Raw genomic sequence first — 22,919 nt, 5'->3', positions numbered from 1 at the left:
TGGGCTACGATTCGGTTCCTTCAATATAACTAAGTCACCCTCCTTGATATTACCACTTTTTGAGGTCCATTTTCCTCTCCGCTGCAGAGTCATTAAGTACTCATTTTGTCATCGCTTACAGAATGTCCCTACTACTTGTTGCAGCACTCCATCGTCTCCCCAATCCATTATTACCATGCTCCAGTTCTTCAGGAAGTGCGTAAATTGGTTCTTGTAGGAGAAAGTGGCCAGGAGTTAAAGCCTCAAAATCGTTAGGATCCGAACTAACTGGAGTAATAGGCCTTGAGTTTAATACAGCTTCTACCTGTACTAACACCGTGTAAAATTCTTCGTACGTCAGCACTTGACCGCCGAGTGATGCTCCCAAATGCCTTTTCACCGATTTTACCCCGGCTTCCCATAGTCCTCCCATATGATGACTGCCCGGTGGTATGAATTTCCATGTGATTCCTCTTCCACCCAGATATCGTTCGGCTCTGTCATTGAAGTCAGTTGATGACGCTACTTTCCTCCAAGTCGCCATCCTTCTCTGTGCCCCCACAACATTAGTACCATTATCACTATGGATTTCTGTCACAGCGCCTCTACGAGCGATAAACCGCTTTAGCGCGGCTAAGAAGCAGTCTGTGCTTAAATCCGAAACAAGCTCTAAATGTATTGCCTTTGTTGCAAAGCAAACGAACAAGCAAATATATCCATTTAATATCTTAGAATTTCGGATTTTAGCCATTTTTAGAGCAAATGGCCCGCCATAGTCAACACCCGATATGCTGAAAGCATTCATTTTTTTCAATCTAGAGGGCAGTAGATTGCCCATAAACTGCTCTTTCGGTTTGGGGTTTGCACGAAAACATTAAATGCAGTGCAATATTCTTCGACGAACAACGTCTCTAGCATTAATGATCCAAAATTTCAACTGGATAAGGCAGTGCAAATGAAGTGACCCAGGGTGTAGGTAGGTCTCATGATAATAATCGATAATCAAAGCCGTTAAATGATGAGAACTTGGAAGCAACATTGGATGCTTCTGGCTGAATGCAATTTTGGCATGCTTCAATCTGCCTCCAACCCTTAAGACACCTTCCTCATCGATGAATGGGTTCAATTTTCTTAAGCGACTAGGCACTTCTTCTTTCCGTGATAAATCTAATTCCTTTTGAAACTCAATTCGCTGCACTAAGATTACCAACCGCACCTCAGCCTGGTCCAACTCTCCAGTAGTGAGATAACCAATATGTTTCTCGTTAGGGTGCTTACAGTTATGAATGAATCGCAGCAAATATGCTGCTATCCTCTTCAGTCGTGAAAATGAGGAAAACATCAACAACCAAGTCAGCGTGTTTTCCTCTAGTGCCGTATGGAGATTAATTGTTCGAGCTTCCACTTCAAGGGCGTCACGATCCGTTTGGCGAGATAGGCTGGGAGCCCTCGGCCATGCCTCCGATTGTTCACTTAGCCATAACGGGCCCGTCACCCAACCTGCGTCCTCGATCAATTGACGAGGAAGGGCTCCTCTCGATGCTATCATTGTCACTAGGGTTAGAGTCTGATGGAACATACCGAAATTTGTTCGGAGATAATTTCTCTTGCACCATAGTGACTCTGTTTGCGATAAATGATTTCCAGCGGTGAGGAGATGACTTGATCCACTGAAGAGCAACCATTGAATCACTCCATACGACAACATCAGAAATTACGCAGTGATGGAGCAATATATCTCTTGCGTAATCAATAAGGTTAGTAGCCAAAACCACACCTAATAATTCTAATCGAGGTAATGATATCCGCTTGATCGGTGCCACCTTAGACTTAGCTATCAGTAATGACGTGGCAACCGTCTGGTCGGAATTCACAATTCGTAAATAAACCACCGCCGCATATCCCCTCTCCGAACTATCCGCAAAGGCGTGCAACTGAAGGTCGATTGCCGAGTCTACTTTCAAGCAACGACGTAATTCAAATTTCGAAATGAGTGGTAACTCAAGTCGGAATTGTTTCCATTTGACAACCACTTCTTCGGGAGGAGTGTCATCCCACTCAAGTCCGCAATGCCAAAGGTGCTGGATGAGCCATTTTCCATAAAATGTGACAGGGCTAATAAATCCAAGTGGATCAAATAAGCGAGCGACTTCCGACAATATGGTTCTTTTCGTGATGACACCAAATCCAGCCTCAAACTTATACGAAAATTTATCCTTCCTAGGATTCCATGCCAAACCCAAAATTTCAGCGGCAGGTTGGTTTTCATGCTGAAAAGTAAAACACACTGGCTTCAGAATGCAAAATTCTGAGGGTACATTCTCTAGCAGTTCCAACTGGTTACTCAACCATTTGCGCAACTCAAATACTCCACGATCTAAAAGCTTCTTTAATTGGCTCTGCAATACTAATGCTTCGTCAATGGTTCGAACTGAAGAAACTATGTCGTCCATGTAAGTATTTTCTCGAATTATTCGAGATGCAAGTGGAAATTCTGCGCCTTCATCGCATACCAATTGATGAAGTGTCCGAATTGCCAAAAATGGAGCTGATTTCATTCCATAAGTCACAGTGGTCAAGCAATATTCTTGGAGCTCTTCCTCGGGACTAAATCTCCAAAATATTCGTTGCATATCATAATCGGCCGGGTGTAGCTTAATATTTCTATACATCTGGCGTATATCAGCGATCACCACAACCTCATGCAATCGAAAGCGCATCAAAATGTCGATTAGATCCACTTGTAATTTGGGACCCTTATGCAACACATCATTTAATGATATGCCATTAGTGGTTTTCATAGAACAATCAAAAACCACTCTAAATCGCGATAATTCCGCCTTTGAACGATAAATGCAATGGTGCGGAATGTAATAAGATGTTCTCAATGGGGCACTCGTTGCCACAATCATATGGCCTTGCTCAAAATAATCCTTCATAAATTCGTTATACTTCGAGCGTAAAGCGGAGTTTTTGGTTAATCTGCGTTCTAGCATATAGAACCTTTGCAGCGCGGAACCATGGCTTTGCCCCAATTCAAGGGTAGATGAGATAAAAGGTAAACGAACAACATACTGTTTCAATTCACGAGAAATATTGTTCTTATGATGCTGCTCGCAAGCATCATCTTCTGGACTACACTAACTTTCGCAGTAAACCTTCAATATTATCACCAAGTGTTGAGCAGAACACTCGGATTTGATTTGCTTTATTTTCAATTTTCCCCATTAGGCAATGACCAAAAACAGTTGGCAAAATATCTGGTGTCCCTGGAGGACCAATTATCGGCGCGTTAACTACCACGCGTGCAAACCATTCTGCCCCCAACAATACGTCTATTTCTTCCTCATCGTAATAGCTCGGGTCCGCAAGTTTCAACCCCTTTATATGAGGCCATGATCTATTAAAGACCGATAATTTTGAGCATTGAGCAATATGAGGAACCACCATAGCTTTGACTTCCATCTCAACGTGCTTTCAGACAAAGGTTTCATTTTCAAACTGACAATTCCAGACGATATCACGGAATTATTATTTCCGAACCCAAAAATAGGAGTTCTAATTTTATTGGAATTCAACCGTAGCTTTCGAACGCAAGATTCCGTGATAAAGGTTCCCTGACTTGCAGTGTCAAGCAAGAGTTTAATTACGCGGCCATTGCCATCAATGTCCAATACGATCGCCCTGGCAGTCGCAAGCATCACGACAGACCCCAACCGATGAGTGCACGTTTGGAAAGAAGACACCTCTCGAACTGGATTTTCTTTCGTCTCATCTGGATCTGCGCTCACTAATTGAGGGTTTTGCTGCTTCTGCTCTACCGCAGTATTATCTTTATCTAATTTCGAACATGAACCCTCACGATTGGCAAAACAAATTAATTCATTGTGAGGCAATTTACACTTAGGGCATGGCATTTTGAATTCACAATCTTTTAAATAATGGTCTTGGCTGAAACAAACTAAACAACACCCTTTAGCCTTAACTAATCTTAGCCGAGATCCCACTGACAATTTCAAAAACTTCCTGCATTTTTCCAAAGAATGCGGCAACGAACAATTTGGGCACGATTTCTGGACCCTTTGCCTATCAGTATTAACAACCATACTAGTAGACTTTCTTAAAGATTGCATTGGCTTATGGGGCCTTTTATTCAGACCAGTATCTGAATGAAACGATGAGGCTGCTTCCAAAATCTTGGCTTCCTCACTTAAAAAATCAAAAAATGTTTGTAGGGAAGGCTCACCAACATTGAGCGCTACCTTTTCCCACCGCTCCCGTAACACGGAATTGAGTTTGCGGCGCAACATAAAAAGCATTGGGACCGACCAACTTTCGACATTGTGCCCCACAGCGCTTAACGCACCAACATACTCAGTAATTAATGTGCAAAATTTGCGAATAGCTTGACCTTCCCGGGTGATCGGGTTGATATCGAACAAAGCCTCCAGATAGGCATTAGTCAACCTGTTTGAGTCCATATAGCGCGCTTTCAAACTCTCCCACGCGACCGAGTAATTCGCCGAGGACACAGGTAAAGACGAAACATACGAATGAGCTTCCCCCTTAAGAATAGATTTGAGATACAAAAATTTCTGCACGTCACTCAAGGACGGGTTTTCATGAACCGCAAATAGGTATACATCATAAAATGACTGCCATTGCATTAAATCGCCATTAAACGCGACTAAATCGAGCTTAGGGAGAGCTACGGTATGAGTTGAATTACTTTCCCCGGTCGCAAGATGGCCCGTTGACCTTAAGTGTGGCTCTATATCTGGGAAATATGTCAGAAGAATTGCCTTAGTATTAAAAAACATAGCCTCGAACTCCTCCGTAGACTTACGCAACTCCTTGTCCTTTTCGACGGGAGGGGACTGTTTCGCGTACAACGAGGCTAATTTCAAAATACCCTCATTGAATTCCTCCAAAAGACTATCCACGTGGTCCGTCATAGCTCGTAATAAATTCCTCTTTTTTACATCACTCGAATTCTTTTCGAAATCTTTAGCGACATTATCAATACGACCCATCTTCGCTAAGAGAGATGCAATACGAAACTCTACATCGTCGATCGCTGGCATTTTCAACGTTCCCTAATAAAACCAACCAAAAAAGGGAAAACCAAAAGTATTCTAACACCAACACTGATTCTACAACGACAAATCCGGCCCGAAGGACCATATGATCACTTTCGAACGTTATTATAATTGTGGACTGTATACTGTTTAAATCAAAGTCGAGCCGGGCCGGTTGCATACCACTCACCGCTGCTGTTGTTCCCGTCGGGGGCGCGACATGGCTCCTTCTCCTGGGGTTGCTCATACGCTTGCGAAGTTCACTGGACGACTGCCTATTCACTCCCATTCTCGGAGTGACAAACCAAAAACAAAACCAAAACGAAAACCCGACAATTCGTGGTATCGCCAACAGGTGGCGAGGCTCGACTTTTTCTGGGAAATTCACAACCAAACACAGGCCTTCGCCGACGACAGCGTTCCAATCACCTAAAACAATTAGGTTTTCTTCACCCCTTACCTTTTTGATTACTTCCTTTATATCATCGTAGCTACGTCTTCAACTTCTTCATCCTCGTAGTCTGTCGTGGGCATGTAGACCTATACCACTACGGTATCTACCGGCTTAGTCTCTATCTTCACCATAACTATCCTTTCATTGTACTGTAGGAAGTATTTCACACGCATTCCGGCGCTCTTTCTGAGCATTATCCCAACCCCAGCATTACCGTTCAGGGATCCTGTGTATATAATCCTATAGCTTCCACTCCAAAAGTCTCCCTCCTCAGGCCATTTCATTCCGCTGATTCCTAGCACGTCGATATTCAATCTTTCCATTTCCACTTTAAGGTTTTCTAGCTTACCGCAAGTCCTGAGTGATCTCACGCTCCATGTACCTATCCTCATAACTTTATCGCAATTGACCGATGTACCCTCTCGGGTAGTCCCCGCCCGGAGATCCGAATAGGGGACTAGTTTACCTCCGGAATTTTTTACCTGAGAGAATTCCATCATGTCAGACAATTTAAAGTTGGAGTAGCTGCGCCTCCTCGGGATAATAATGTGGTGGTTTCCCCTTGCCTTCCACATCGCAGTACTACAGCCGTTAAAGTAAATGTTACCACGCCTGAAATTCAATGAGTGTCGCTGTACTGACCATCGTGATCTCCACCTTCACTCATATGAAGAAGAGCTGCTGCCCTCTCCTCCGGGTGATGTGAGGCGTATTTGTTGGCGGCCTCATCGCCAAGTCACGGTATCTTCACAGGTTTAGTGTATCATTTAGATGGCCTATCTCACCCAGGGATAGACCCATACCACCTCGGATAACCGCCGCTTTTTGTCCACGACTGCTTATTCGACAAGTAAACTTGCTTATATCGCAGCTAACCTCTATATATAGTAGTTGACCCACCATCCGCAACCCGGTGGACGCACTCGGTGGCTTAAAGCTCAGCCGCGAGTCCATGGGATTAGCGTGCCTAATTGACGCGCCAACCAGGGCAACAGCAAGCTCCGCAACCTGTATTGATCACTTGTTTGCTAAGTTATATAAAATGTGCACTCATAACCTCCAAACAGAAGTGCTTCATGAAGCAATAACCGATCACTCCTTTATTAGCTGTTGTATAAGTGTGAAAGAGCCATTATGCAAAGAAAAATTAACGACTGCGTCTATGAAAACTAAGATAGACTATGAATATTATAAAATCAAAGTAGCCGAGGTAGATTGGAGTCCAGTTGTAAACGAAGTAGACGCATCAAAGGCTTTTTCGTCATTTCATGATTTTCTAATAGGTGCGCTATCTGCATCAAGAATGAAATCCCATACTTATGACACACGTAAAAAATTAAATACATGGATAACTAGTCATCTCCTAAACCTTATTGAAAGGAAAAATTATTTGCTTAAAAAATATAGACGCCATCCACTAAACGAAAGTTTAGCAAAGGAATTTACAAACTGTAGAAATAATGTAAAAAAGGAACTCAGGGTTGCCTCCAATTACTACTATTTAAAAAGATTCCAAGGAGCAAATGGAAACACTAAAATGCAATGGAAAATATTTAAAGAAATAACCGGTCGCATACCACTCATCCCAATTGAAATCTGTCTGGAAATAGACGGTAGTATCATTTCTACTCGGTCTAAAATAGCTGCGGCATTTAACGACTATTTTGTTACTTCCTTTGATGGCAATATTAATATTAATGATAGTGGTATTGATGAATTCGTCGCTGAGTGTTGCGGTTATTCATATAGCTTCGAATCAATGTACCTGGAACCAGTTGACCCCGCTGAAATAAGAAAATTAGTGAGATCTTTTCTTTTCACCAAAGCCCCCGGTTACGACAACATAAACAGTGAACTTTTGAAACTAGTAATTTGTTTAGGCTTTTTGAATTCCCTCCAGGTGGCGATGGAGGGGGAGGGAGAGGTCTAGTGCGCATGCGCTGGGCCGACCAGGAGTTTCGTCTCGCCCGGCATTCTCGCTCACTCTTACGCCGAACCGCACCTTGTAAAGTTGGCCTGCATTCTTAACCACTATTAAAGAAGTTCAGCTGAATAACAGATTTCACTTCATTTCAACATAAAATTTGGTCCTTCAGGCCGGATCATTCCGGTGTTCACTACGATTCCAGCGTTTATTACGTGCAGTATTGTGAAATTTTTCTACTTTTGTCGGCACTTAATGGACTTTTATTTTAAGGTGGAAATTTCTAGAAGCCACGTGGTTCAGACATCTTTCTTCGATTGTGATGGGTTTTCTACGACTCCATCTGCCAGGGTGTGTGCTTCCCTAGGACTTGGAAGAAGTTTCTGCTCTACACGGCCTGCTTCAACTTCATCTGGTTTTTGGTGAGATTGACTTGACTGCTGAAACTTTTATTCCTTCGATCGTCTTATTTCGTGTTCAATCATTCCCCTCGAAGTATGTCGAAGGATCTAGAAAGCCTTGTGCAAACTCAAATGAGTAAAAGTGAACTTATTTCTCGTTTTTGGTCAAATACGATGAAATTGGGCAAGGACTGACTAACCGCTAACTTACTCGAGAAACGTAAGGACTTGCTTGATTCGTATTGGAATGCATTTCTTCCGGGCCATTACGTAGTTTTGGAGCAAGCCGAAGCCGCTAAGACATAGTACGTGAAAAATGATCACTTTTCGCGTGTGGAGGAGCTTTATATCGACGCTTTGTCTAACATATCTGATTACGTGTCTCAATTAAAACGATCGAATTCATGTGAAAATGAAGTATCACGTAACGCCTCAGTTAATTCTAATCTTCCGAAAAGAGAATTACCTGTTTTTTCTGGCGACTTGTTAGAATGGGAAAGTTTCAAAGAGCAATTCCAAAAGTTAGTGGACGAGGCGCCAGACCTATCAAATGTGCAAAAACTTTTGTATCTTAAAACTCACCTACGTGGACCTGCCACTGAAGTAATACAGAATTTGCCTATCTCCGGGGCGAATTACCAAGGGGCGTGGAATGACTTAGAGAAGCGGTATGGTAGCGCTAGAGTTCTTTCAAATTTCCATATGAAGAGTTTGTTTGAACTTCCAAATATGCAAAAGGCGACTTCCTTTGAACTGAAGCGAGTCCTAGATCAATTTCGCCAAACTATTAGGGTATTTGAAAGCCTTCAAAAGCCAGTTCAAGCATGGGACGAATGGTTCGTATTCCTTTTAGTCAGTAAACTCGATTCTTCTACACGGTTCCAGTGGGAATTATCTCACTCAGAAATGAGTGCGGTGCCGTCCTTTGTGAGTTTGTCTGATTTCCTTGAAAACCGAATTCGTGCCTTGGACGGTTCAAGAGAAGTAGCTTCTTCCAATTCGGCTTCAAATTCAGAGTCAAAGAGGGGTCGAAATAACTCAGTGAAATCACCGAGTCAGTCGAGTAAAATGTTGAATGCAGTGTCGTCAAAGTCTTCGAGAAGAAATAATGCCGCTTGTCCGCTCTGTTCAAGGGGTCATTTTTTGAGCTATTGCTTAGGTTTTAAGGCTCTTAAACCTGAGGAACGAAGAGAAGAAGTCATCAAGCTTTCTCTTTGCCTAAATTGCCTTTCTCGTAATCACGAAGCGAGTCGGTGTCGATCATCAGGTCGGTGTCTAGCGTGTGGCAGCAAGCACCATACGCTACTGCATGAAGCATTTCCGAGACTCGCGGATAATCCTCAATCGGCTGATGCCATACCATTAAAGTCGCCCACGATTTCCCCTTCGACTCCCCCCGGCGCAGTGTTATGTCGCGCAAGCTCTTCAAGTCGAGTGGTTCTCTTAGCGACTTTTTATGCCCAGGTTGAATCACTTACGGGAAAATGTATCACAGTGAGAGGACTCATAGACACTGGGTCTGATACGTCTTTTGTGACGGAATGGTTGGCGCAAACTCTGGGACTTCGGGGATCTAAGGTCAGCGTTCCGATCATGGGCATACAAGGTCATGAAGTGGGTACTGCTTTGAGCATGGTAAACGTGACAGTTACATCTTCCTTCGACAGAAACTTTAAACTAGATCTTCAAGCCTTGGTGCTTAAAAGGCTAACCGCTCTTACGCCCTCCCACTATGCAAAATTGCACCCACGGTCTCATCTGGAGGGGTTGACCTTTGCGGATCCAACTCATGCCATTCCTTCATCAGTTGACCTCATCTTGGGCGCCGATGTCTGCGGGGAAATACTTTTGAGTGAAGTTCGCGAAGGGCCTGTAGGAAGTCCTACTGCTCGTTTAACTCCTTTTGGATGGGTGTTAATGGGACCTGTTTCGCGTGCGAAGGATATGCAATTTCAAATTGACTGTGCTACCGCTATGCATGTGCAAGCATATGAAAGGGTGATGGATGAGATTCAGAAATTTTGGTCCCATGAGGAAGTTTCGACGGTAACACCGCCGTCAGAAGAGGATTCTTATTGTAAAATCATTTTAAAATGACTCACCGCAGGGACTCTGATGGGAGATATGTAGTACGTTTGCCATTCAGGCCAAACACTTCGCTGAAATTGTATCCTTCTCGGGAGTCAGCTATGAAATTATTTTTGAAAAACGAGAATCGACTCAGAAGTCAACCTGTTTTGAGGGAGAAGTATGCCGCATTTATGACGGAATACTTAAATCTAGGTCACATGGAACTTACTAGTGCGAGCGATCAATTATATTACTTGCCACACCATGCTGTTTCGAAAGAAAATGATGAAACGCGTAAGGTTCAAATTGTATTTAATGCATCTTTTAAGAGTGCCTCTGTTAATTCTTTAAATGATTTATTGTTGAGTGGACCTCGTCAGCAACCGGATTTGTGGTTGATTCTAACGTGTTGGCGTTTTTTTCGAGTGGCTTTTACTTCGGGCATAGTGAAAATGTTCCGCCAAATTCGATTGCATGAGGACGACTCAGACTTTCAACGTGTTATTTGGCGTAAGGATCCTTCCGAAATAATCTCAGATTATAAGCTGACTACGGTTACTTACGGTACGGCTCCAGCCCCCTTCCTAGCTATCAGAGTACTCCGGCAAATGGTACTTGACGAGGGTCATTCATTCCCTTTGGGAGCTAAAGCAGTGGCACGGCATTCTTACGTGGATGACATTCTTTGTGGTGCAGCTAATGTAATTGATGCTTTGGACGTTAAGAGACAGTTAATTGAATTGCTAGCGAGGGGAGGATTTCCATTAAGTAAATGGGCATCTAACGAACCCAGTCTTTGTTCGGATGATGAAAATCAATCGAAAGTATTTTCTGACTCAGAAGTGGTTGCTACCTTGGGAGTAAGATAGTCACCGGTGTTAGATACATTTAGTGCGAGGGTTGCTTATCCGACCGGCCGAGAGGCAGTAGTGACTAAGAGAACTGTGCTTTCGGCGATAGCCCGATTATTTGATCCATTAGGTTGGATGGCGCCTGTACTAATTGTGGCCAAAATTATATTGCAAGACTTGTGGCTGTCCAAGGTAGGATGGGATGAAGTTCTATCTTTGGAACTTACTGAACGTTGGCAGAGTTTTAGGTCTTCACTATCCAAGTTAGAGCAAATCAGTATCCCTAGATACTAAAGAGGCGAATGTGTCTTTCATTTCTCTCCATGGTTTCTGCGATGCCTCTGAGAGGGCCTACGCAGCAGCAGTGTACTTGCGTGTTGCTGGGGAGGGGGAGGATGGCTATGTTAGCCTGTTGGCCGCTAAAACGAAAATCGCCCCGTTAAAACTTGTTAGTGTGCCTCGCCTTGAATTGTGTGCAGCTGTACTTTTAACTCGCTTCCTGGTGAAAATAGTGGAGGGCCTTCAGTTCGTGTCTGTGCCAGTATTCTGCTGGACAGATTCAGCAGTTTCTTTGGCCTGGATCCGTGGCCACCCCTCAAGGTGGAAGACCTTCGTGGCTCATCGCGTCGCGGAGATCCAGACGTCGCTTCCGGGGGCCCAGTGGAGCTACGTCAACACCAAGCTCAACCCAGCTGATGCCGCAACCCGTGGGATCAGCCCTGACGAACTGATGGACTCCTCTCTCTGGTGGAGTGGACCACCATGGCTTGCCGGCCGGGAAGAGGGGTGGAGCTGTGGGAAACCCGAATCATCAGGTGCTGAGGATTCGGAGATGCGGATGGCCGTAAACCACTCTGCAACTTCCCTTCATAACTCAGGTGATGTATTACAAAGATTTTCATCATACCTGCGCCTGCTAAACGTCATGTCTCTGTGCCTAAGATGGTTACACAATTTCAGGGATAAAAGCCACAAACGCTCGGGGTTTGTCTCCCCCGAGGAGCGTGCCCAAGCTCTGACTGCGGTAATCAGGAGCATGCAGTCCACAGCATTCCGAGACGAACTTGCAGCCTTGACGTCTGGGAAATCCCTGAAAAGGTCCTCACCCCTGCTACCTCTTCGACCGTTTTGCGATGCGGATGGACTACTTCGCGTGGGTGGTCGGCTAAGAAATGCAGTGCTGGACTATGACGAGAAACATCCCATCATCACTCCAAAGGATCACCATTTCACCGTGCTGCTGTTGCGCCACACACACGCAGTCACCCTTCATGGCGGACTGCAAGCTACAGCAGCGTACCTAGCGCAACGGTACTGGATCATCCGCAGCCGCGTGGTGGTGAAGCGAGAAATCCGGACCTGTGTGACCTGCGCCCGGTTTCGTGGAGAGACTCTGGTGCAACGCATGGGTGATCTTCCAGAAGAAAGGGTTAAACCCCAAAGACCATTCTTATCTACTGGACTGGACTATGCTGGTCCATTCCTCCTGAGGGCTACTAAGGGTCGGGGTCACAAAGCATATAAAGGATATATTTGCCTTTTTATCTGTATGGTAACGAAGGCCGTTCACCTTGAATGTGTATCTGATCTTACCACTAACACTTTTCTCCTTGCTTTTCGCAGATTTGTTTCGCGAAGAGGTGCTTGTTATTTTCTCTACAGCGACAACGCCTCAACCTTCCGAGGAGCTGCGCAAGAATTGAAGACAATGTTCCAGCAATCCTCATCCTTCTATAAAGAAGTCGGCTGTCAGCTGAGCAACGCGGGGACGCAGTGGACCTTTATCCCACCGTACGCGCCGCACTTTGGAGGCTTATGGGAGGCAGCGATAAAATCTACTAAATTTCATTTACGTCGCGTAATTGGCGACCAAATCCTTACATTTGAGGAGATGACTACGCTACTCTGCCAAATTGGATCATGCCTTAATTCTCGGCCACTCTCGCCTTTGAGCAATTCGGTAGATGATTTAACGCCGTTAACTCCCGGGCATTTTCTAATTGGGGAACCTCTGGTTGCCTTGTCAGAACAACCAACATTCACCAACGGAAGAGACTTGACTAAGAAATATAAACTTAATTCAAATGAGGGATAACTTTTGGACTAGATGGTCAAGGGAATATCTCCATCCACTGCAAAATCTTCCCAAATGGCGAAAAACTTCGCCTAACTTGAATGTTGGGGCATTAGTTGTCGTAAAGGATTCTTTGTTACCCCCAACTAAGTGGCAAATGGCGAGAGTAGCGGAAGTATGTCCTGGAAATGATGGTTTAGTTAGAGTCGCAAAACTAAAGACTTCAAAGGGTTTTATTCTGCGCCCTGTCAATAAGATATGTATATTGCCTAACTAAATATTTATTGTTAAATTACTTGTTTCGGTGGTAAGCCATATTCATTTTTGTATGTTTTCTTTCATTCTGTAAGTTGGCTGCCCCGATCTTCTTGTCACGGCGGGCGGCTATAAATTTAATTATAATAAAGGTAATTATTTCGACATTGCCGAGGCGGGCGGTATGTTTAGGCTTTTTGAATTCCCTCCAGGTGGCGATGGAGGGGGAGGGAGAGGTCTAGTGCGCATGCGCTGGGCCGACCAGGAGTTTCGTCTCGCCCGGCATTCTCACTCACTCTTACGCCGAACCGCACCTTGTAAAGTTGGCCTGCATTCTTATCCACTATTAAAGAAGTTCAGCTGAATTAAAGAAGTTCAGTTCAATTAACGACTTAGCTCCCATTCTTTCACATATATTTAACCTAAGTTTTACCAGTGGTGTTGTTCCAGACGATATGAAAAAGGCGGTGGTCACGCCCTTATATAAAAAAGGGGATCGTTCAAGTATACTCAACTATCGTCCAATTTCATTGTTATCGATATTTTCCAAAATGATAGAGAAGCTAGTCAAGTCGAGATTAATTAAATTTCTAGACAAAAAAGGCTTCTTCAGCAAAAACCAGTTCGGGTTTTTAAGTGGAAAGGGCACAGAAGATGCTCTAGAAAATTATTTCACTCATGTTTACAGAGCCATAAACTCAAATCGACGCACTGGCAGCTTATTCATTGATATTAGCAAGGCTTTTGATTCCATCGATCACAAGATTCTGCTCTTTAAGCTTCAGAGGACCGGAATTCGTGGAATACCACTGAAATGGTTTCACAGTTACCTGCCATCGAGAAGGCAGTGTGTAAAAATGGGTGATGTTTATAGTAATTATAGTATGATAACTTCTGGAGTGCCTCAAGGCTCTGTCTTGGGTCCAATCCTATTTCTACTTTACATAAACGATCTATGTAATTTTAATTTTAGAGGTCACGTGACAGCATTTGCTGATGATGTCGCCTTAAATTATTCAGGTTAGTCAGATCTGATCAATTTGCGACGTTGGTTTGCCTCCAACAAATTGAATATGAGTGTAGCTAAAACGAAGTATGTATGTTATAACTTATGTAACAGGTACAAATTTGATTGGGTTTTACATTATCATGAAGAAAATTGTTCTATAACTTTATGCAATAGCTGTTTACCCATTGAACGGATTTCCAGTATTAAGTACTGGGGGCAACAATTGACGATTCCTAAAAGTGGAATCAACGAATCAACAGCGTCACAAATGTTATGCATCACACACTGGCAAATTTTTATTTCATCAGAAATAAATGTCCTGAAAGCTTTCTAAAGGTAATTTATACGCCTTAGAACATACCAGACTAAGCTATGGTATTCTTTGTTGGGGTGGCGCATATTTAAACTCCTTGAAACCTGCCGCTATTTTACAAAAAAGAATTGTACGTATTATTTTGAAAAAGGACAGATTTGCAAGATCCTTCCCACTTTTTTTCGTTTGCGTTTGCTTCTGTTGAAGCATCTATATATTTATAAGGTCCTACGATGTTTTTATGCTAGAAGTGGCAACTCTAAAATATTTCAGTCCCTGCCTTCTCCCTTTACCCTGCGTAAAATAAGTGTGCCCTTACCACAACCAAATTTGACTTTGTTTAAAAGATGTTTTTTGCACGTAGGACCAAAGGTTTTTAATTTGTTGCCCAAGTCGTGTTTTATTTCAAAGTCTTTGAAAAAATTTTTGCAAAATGCACATTCTTGGCTTCCCATTAAAGAAAGTGTAGAACAAATATTGTTACAAAATATTGATGTAAATGAATTATAAATACTACTTAAGTTGTTTTTTTCATGTACGCACTTAAGCTTTGTTAGTATAGATTATCAAGGTAACACAAAAATGAGCTACACTATATGTAAAGCATTATGTATCATTATTTTGGATGGTAACCTCAAAGAGGTTATCCTTCATGGCTACCTAAAATTACTCAATTTTGCTCTTGTCATGTAATTTGTGTGTGGAGTAATAAAATTATTTATTATATATTTTATTATTATTATTACTTAAATATTAGATGAAAGGTAAGAAGAAAATCCGACAGCATTTCAGTCTTGCGTGTAGGAGATTCATTCTACGGTAAAGTCACACAAAAACGGTAATGAAGACAGAGGCAACGATAAACTCAGTAAAAGCGAATATCCTAAATTCTTCTTTCAAATATTCACTACTTTTTCTCAGAAAAATACCGCTACCGCCGCCAGTGTATAAAGCTCCAATGTAGCCATTTAATTTTCCTTGTCATTCCTTCAATATTTTGTTGAAACATTACAGAATTGCGGAGGATACAAATTTTGCATATGTCTGCTACCTTGACATTTTCCCTAAAATCTATTATGATCTTTTTGCGTACTGTTTTCACTTTGTCTACCGTGGTTCCTCATTTGCAGATATTCAATTTCCTAGGTGCAGCATGGATACCTCTTGCACTCGGATTTTCTTCTTTAAATTGCCGTGAATACTCACTTTAGATGGAATGCACGATAATCAAAAGTAAAGTCACGGTTTCATATTAAATTTTCATTGGTTTTCGTCGGCATCGGACAGATTGGAGTCTTAATGGTCACATACGCGAACATGGTCACACGTGCACGAACATCCATGCCCTGGATAGGAGAAACCTACCCAGGCGTGAGTCGAACACACGACCTCTTGCAGGCAAGGACTTCGCCTCGCCGCCACCGAGGCCGGAGAATCATGTCGAACATCATTTATTGTTTAGAAAGAAACATAGCACCACACTCACTATATAAGCAAATGCGCAAAAATACAACGCACTTCAAACTGACTGGTTATGGTAAACATGGTTTACAGGCAAAGCGGAAATGCGCCTTCGGCGCGCTATATGATGTGAAAGGGTACAGGAATTCACTTCAGCAATAGAGGACATTTATAGATGCAAGGTTGGACCCGGTACGTCCATTTACTTGTAATATTATATTTGTTAACGGCTGGTGTCCGAACGTGTGCCGTTAGGTTGTCAAATCTTGGCAATTCATAACGTGAGCCCAGACACAGGGAACTCCTTTCATCTCTCACTGATCAGGTGGGGGAAAACCCACAAAAATAAGAATAATAACCAGCGATAGATACAATTGTATCAAAATTACATGTCATGTTCATTCAACTAGCATTTGACTGAATAAATGCTCAACATAATAAGTATTTCAACAATGATCATCAATAACTAGTAATCTCAAAACGAACCTTAACAAATACGGAAAACTAAGCACAAAAGTTGAAAATGTCAGCACCAAAAACTAAGTCGAGAATCGCTGTCGAGGTCGAGCGATGTAAATTACTACGCCGAAGACCGATATCAGAGAGAGAGAGAGAAAGAGAGTGTGAGAGTGGAGGGGATATGAGGACCGTGGGGAGGTCACTTGGATTGTGACGAGGCATCTGCAGAATCATGCCGCTCTGAGGCAACAAGCCAATGTTCCCAGCAGCGAATGCGACGGCATGTAACTCCGGAACAGTTCTCGTCGTTCGAGCAGGGATTGGGGGAGATGACAGTGTTCAGGCGATCCCCTTCTCCTCAACCTTCTCGTTGGAGACCGCTGACAGGTGGGGGTGATGGACATTCAGCCAGGCCATTGGAAGTCAAGAAGGAGAAAGACATGGTAGTACGAGTGAAAAATGGACTATTTGCAGATTATGCCTCTGAACCAACTTTCCCTTGATTTTCAGATCCAGATGTCCGTCCGACGTGATTATTCTGGTTCTGGTGATTATTTTCTATCACTATTATATCTGTTATCCACATATAAAAGTGAATGAGACCATATTGCACCCATGCGCTTGCCGCGTCGCCGTAATCTTCGCTGCCGCGGGCCAGAACCGGAGTCGACCGCACGCTCGAAAAAACGATTTAAAATTCGGGGTTGCAAGATGGTGCAAGGTTTTACTTTAGATTTACAATATATAAGCTTTAAAGAACGACATGATATAAGTTACTTAGTGGAAGTCGATGATAATATCTACTTTTTCTCAACGTTTATGTAAAAAAAAGGGCTGATAACAGGCTCCGCCATTTTGTTATATGTCTGTGGTTATTGATGAAACAAAATCTTTAAATACTCTTCAAATGAAAGGAAAAGAAGTGTCAATTAAGATGGTATAACAGTTTTGTCGATAAAACTATTCATGAAACCACTGCACGAGGATAAAGTTGGCAATTTTCAGAAAAAATCGAGGGTCGTCGTTTTTCCTTAAATTTGTTCAACTTTGACCTTACATACATTGTTAACGTGAAAACACAGGGAAAAAATAATCAGTAAAGGTATGCACAATTTATTTGAGAATATATACGCGAATTTTCAACTTCCTAGCTCACAAAAATCGATTTTGATGTTTTGGCCAGTTTTTTCGATTCTAGCCCACTGTGCGTCGGTGCAGAAAAACCCTTGGACCGGTTGGAAACCCGAGAACTCTTCCTCCAGTCTATTCGCCGGGAAAACCTTCGATCCTTCACCTTTTCCAGGTTTGAAACACGATATGATACAGGTTAAAGCGGTAATTTATGAAATTATGAAATAAGAAAAATTTCTCGTTGCCGTAAATTCTCCAAAGTGATCGCGTATGCACAATGAAGTTTTAGTGGTATATGCGTTTGTGCGTCAACAAATAAGTGTTGATGGATAGTTTTTACACGCCTCTTTCTTCTTTTGAAAAACTCGGCTTCACTCGACGAGTTTGTGAAAGTATAACGAAAATATTAAGGTTTTTATTTGCCACAGTGGGACCACAAATAGAAAATTTGTCAAGTGCTTAGGGGTAAGAGTGATTTTCTCTTTCGCTGCACTCTTAAAAAGCTCCTTAATTGAAGAATCCGAGGGATAAATAAATACTTTGGATAATATTCATATTATAACATTCATTATACAAAAAACGACTATGTGTGCGTCATGAGTGGGCTTAAAGGCAGCTTTGCACGTCATTGCGCAAGTTAGCACTGCATTCATTTCTCAACATTGCGTGCAACAGTTATTGCGCAGACGAACGGGTTACCGCTTTACACGGTGCTCGCTTTCAAGCATTTATTTCCGAAATTTCGTCGTCCGTTGACTGTGCTCGTAGCGAGCTAATTGTTAAAACAAATAAAAAACGAAATTTAGTCCGCAACGCCGTTGACATCATAGAGTTATTAAAGCACTTATATTATTGAACTATATGCTCTAAGGCTGACTAACAGATCTGTTTCGTGTAAACGCACTGGCTCAAATGCGAGTATCCAGAATCTTAAGCAGACAAAAATATGCGCACAGTTAGTAAGGTTAAACAGCGAAGAGTGAGACGGTGATTGTTTAGATTGCTTTTGCCACTGCCTAGAATTTATACTTTCCCGTGTCGGGCACTAATCGGAATAAGACGGAAATCATAAGTGAAATTTACAAATTTTTCACGTTTCTTGGAATTTTTTCAAATTCATGGAATCATCTAGAATATAGAAACATATACGTGCATGGTGAATATCATACCTCTCGGAATTGTAAGGGGGCGTACACTCGAGATGAATCAATGAATCATTCACTCATTTAACAAACAGGTATGGCAGACCAAGAAAGTTTATGCGCCGCAAGCCTTCCCATAATTCTATACTTAATGCAACACATAATCATCAACGCGCGAAAAACGTAATTCTAACGATATCGAAAAAAATTGTTCAAATTGTGAGGAGGCGAGCTCGGAATCAGAGCAGTGCCTATTTTTCCAACTCACGTCCACGCATTCTCGCATGTGTTCTAGCAATTCGCCGCTTCACACGACCCAATGGTGATTGCGCGTTCGTACGCACGCCAGATTGCGCAATGACGTGCCCCGTGTAAAACAGCATTAAGAATAGGGTGGTTTCCTATTATTTTTTATTGCCTAAATCGAAAGATTATTACTCCTGGAGTACGTATTTCACGTTTTTAGATTTTTATATGACGATATCTATTTTTCGCGATTAAATGAAAAGTGAAAATTTTCAAGCGCGCAAAAACGCGACGGCTAAGTATGAATGCCGGGAAAAACTCCGCGTGACGTCGTTCTGCTTCCCGCTGCCGCAAGTGAGGTGACCTTGGGGCGAGCCTCTGAGCGCTGATACGACACAGGCTGCTAGCAGGTAGCTGAGTATCATGCTAGCTGGTAGCGCTTGGCTTAAATAAGGATTACTAATACCTTATCAAACGAAGAAAACTTTCCGAAGTTAGCCAGTTTTAATAGGTGATTATTAAGACATGTTTCCCTGAGCTCTGTGCCTCATGCATGCATTGGTAACCTCAGAATATGTAAAACTCCTATCTACTGGTATTGAAACTAGGTCCCTGTGACGTCACGTGGAGTGGCATCGCATGGGCACCAATCTGGCCTTTTTCAAATGAGAATAAAATTGACCCTTGCCATTCGTCTAAACCGGTATTTCTAAAACCAAACAATTTGTATATAATGAATACACTAATGGTGGGTAAAGAATCGCAATCAATGCCTTTCGTTTTCTTTGATGAAGGAAACTACCATATTAAAATAATTGCCATAGAAACATTTTTCACAGAAATCCTCATTGTAAGCTCGAATAAATACAAAATAAATATAATGTTTTGAATGATATAACCAGCATTTTTCTTTAAAAGGCTATATAAAAAAAGATTAACGATGCATGAACTCAAATTAAAATTGCTGCTGCAGCCATCTTTACCCTCCTTATAAGTCCACGCTAAGGACTTCATACGAATAAAATCCTGTACACGGGTATGATGCATCCACGTCTAACCCATGGTTATCCAGCCTGAGATTCTATAGCCTGTACACATTTACTAAAACTCATTGTCATCCAAAACGAGACGCTAAGGACAATTGCGGGCGCCCCCTGGTTCGTCCGCAACACGTGTGTACATGAAAACCTCAAGATGAAGCACAATGACACAATGACACTGCGAAATCACTCGAACATCCACCGAACGAAACACAAAAACACTCCACTGCCACCGTTCCGGAATTACATTGACAACCCACATTTTAAAAACAATAGATCCAAAAATTCTATAACACGTCCCACACTATAATACACAAAGAATAGCCAATTAAAACAATAATGCCACACTTCACTTAAAAAATAAACACCGATAACCGTAGCAACGGCTGAAAATCGCGACAATAACTGGTAAAAAGTTAACAAAAATAACGAACCGTAGTATGAACTGACATTTGTATTGTTTTAATTCGTCATTCGTTATAATTTTAATTCGTCAGATTCTATATTGAGTATTTTTCTCAATGGAAGCGAGGCTTGGCAATTGAGACGTGGAGAGAAGTTAAGGGTGGAAGCATTCGAAATGTGTCTCTACCGAAGATTGGTGAAGATAAAATGGATAGACCGTGTAAGTAACGAGGAACTGCTAAGAAGAGTGGGATTGCGAAGAAGTCTTCTAAAATGCCTAATGAGAAAACGAGAGAACATAATTGACCACATAACGATGAAAACAATAGCAGGACAGTTGTAAGGGAAGAAGGGCAAGGGACGGCCCCGAATGAGTTACATAGGAAACGTTATTAGAGACGCAAATGAGAAAGATTACTGAAAAGCGAAAAGGTTAGCAGATAAGAGAGCTGCGACGCATCAACCTCGGGACTATTGCCTTATTTATCATCATGATGTGCATATTGCGAATTACCAAAGTGACAATTTTTTCAAAATGTTAGCCCCATATTCCCCGAAATTGTGTTTTACAGCCCGCAAACTATCCTCCACTCCCGTCGCAGTAGATGGCAACTTCGTCATCAAATTCACGCGACACGACAGTCAACTCGAGATTCAACGCGAGTTCATAGTTAGCCACATTGGTGCTGATTTTCCAAAAAATGAAATTCGAACGCAGAGTGAGGCGCGCAAACATTACAGGACTGGTGGTCAGTAAACAGAAGAGCATCGTGGCGGCGCAGTGGCCATTGCAATCAGAGGACGTTCAATTTCATAAATAGGGACATTGGTTGGCATGATTGCAATGTAATTGTACCTTCGAGGCGGGAGCCGGGGTTTTCCTCCTTGCCCCTCCGCTGCAGTTGGCCGCAGGGTCGGGGCCCTCAGGGCAGGGCTCGAGGGTTGCGTCCCGCAGCATGGCAGGGAGAGTGTCGTGGGCCTCGTCCCCCTCCCTTCCGCATGCCGCCGGGGCCTTCGGGGGGGCCCTGCGTGGCGGGGGAGGGGGCGGGGGGCCCCGGGCTCCCGGTCGGAGAGGCAGGGCGCCCACTGCGGCGGCCGAGGGCCCTCGGGGGTCGAACCAAGGCCCTCGCGCGTGGCGCCCCTCACCACGCGAGCGGACGCATGCCGAACCACGCGGCGGCTCCGTTGACGGAAGCTGCGAAGCCGGAAGCGCAAGGTCGCGGTGACGTCACTGGGGTGGGTCACGTGACGAGGGCGCGCCCACCGATCGATATCGGCCCTCGAAATCCAACGACGACGCGAAGAACGGATTCGGGAACGATTGGAACAAACAAACAAACACGCACACACGCTCGCTCCAACAGTTGAGAGAGTGAGGACGCCGCTAGGTGCACGCCCGGTGCCCCGCGCGAGGCCGGGACTCGAACTCGGACCTCGGAGGTCGACGACCAGCCATCGGCTGCGGTAGGTGCCCACTCGCTCCGCTTCGAGTCGCTGCAATCGCGTCTAGAAGGCGACGCCGAAGTGACTGGCGCTGAGCGCCGCGGTTTGCGGCGCCCGCCGGCAGCCGGCGCCACTGTACCCGATCGAAGACGTAGGTGTATGCGCGCGCAAAGCGGCCCCTGGGCAGGGCCGGCACTTAACAGCCAACACTCGACGTAAAAACCATATTTATAGGTAATTATTAAATTAGGATGGGCAGACGGAAGTTTCCGTTGTTTGGCCGCTTTGTGGAAGAAATGAGCGACAAATAAGGGTCGGGAATCGTGATATTACAGTTCTCATAGATTCTCTGTTGAGCTACAGAGTTCGCAGAAAAAGTGCGCCTAACTCATGAAAAGAGAGCGCAGTAAATTTGATAGAGGGCTTTGCCGCGCAGAGGCAATCCAAGAATGAGACACCGCAGGTAATGTGGATACATATGAGGGTAAGGTGCGCGCACGGGAAATAGCCGTAGGGATACTCGACTCTATTTCAGCACTTGCGCGGCGGTTAATACTCATAAGGACGGTGCGTCAACACTAGTGATAAACTGCTATGAGGTTTTGCGCCATGTAAAGTATTTCAGTAGCCAACATTGTTTTCAATCATCCGAACATTGGAGCGGGACGGATGAGGGACAATTGCATGAATCATAACAACTCTGCGGCCCGCCACGAATAGTGATTTCCATCCACGACCAACTATCGCTCATATCGAATCATTCTGGCCGAGAGCTCCATGCAGGTACTCGCGCTATACGTTACTTTCGATAAATAATTTTTTTGCGTTAGTTTCAAGTCAGTTGGTTTAATACTATCTTTAAACGTTGATTTAATATCATTCAAATTAAGTAAATTTGCCAAAAATTGCCGATTTTAAATCTGAAGAGTAAACTGCAACCACGACCGGAAGAAATTATAAAGATATTTCTTTTCTGCAGCAAATACTATCGAGTGATAAAAGAAAAGGAGGAGAGACGAGAGTAGGCTTATACGGAGCAAACATGGACACAGATAAGGAGCAACTGGATCTGTAGAGAAATAAATACATGGATTACGGTGAAAACTAAGTAGGCAATTTTACTAAGGTAAATATCCATAGTCACCGGCAGATATTAAGTTTGCAAAAATAAAAATATAAATTTT

The 22,919-nt window shown here is 43.3% G+C and overlaps 1 protein-coding gene across 3 annotated transcripts in view; it reads right to left on the bottom strand.

Moving 5' to 3' along the window:
• The window catches only part of LOC124160105 (ras-GEF domain-containing family member 1B-like), a 445,667-nt gene that overhangs the window by 293,794 nt on the left and 128,954 nt on the right, over positions 1 to 22,919 (bottom strand). The window contains exon 1 of one of the 3 annotated variants that reach the window (XM_046535852.1): positions 21,149 to 21,825. The exons of the other annotated variants lie outside the window; for them this stretch is intronic. Coding sequence (XP_046391808.1) covers positions 21,149 to 21,250 — 102 coding nt within the window. The 5' untranslated portion in view covers positions 21,251 to 21,825. Of the gene's footprint in view, positions 1 to 21,148; positions 21,826 to 22,919 lie in introns of those variants that run through there. 3 annotated transcript variants of the gene reach the window in all.

Source organism: Ischnura elegans, chromosome 6 (assembly GCF_921293095.1).
Source record: "Ischnura elegans chromosome 6, ioIscEleg1.1, whole genome shotgun sequence".
NCBI classification, from domain to species: domain Eukaryota; kingdom Metazoa; phylum Arthropoda; class Insecta; order Odonata; family Coenagrionidae; genus Ischnura; species Ischnura elegans.
This window is presented reverse-complemented; position numbering and strand designations above follow the sequence as displayed.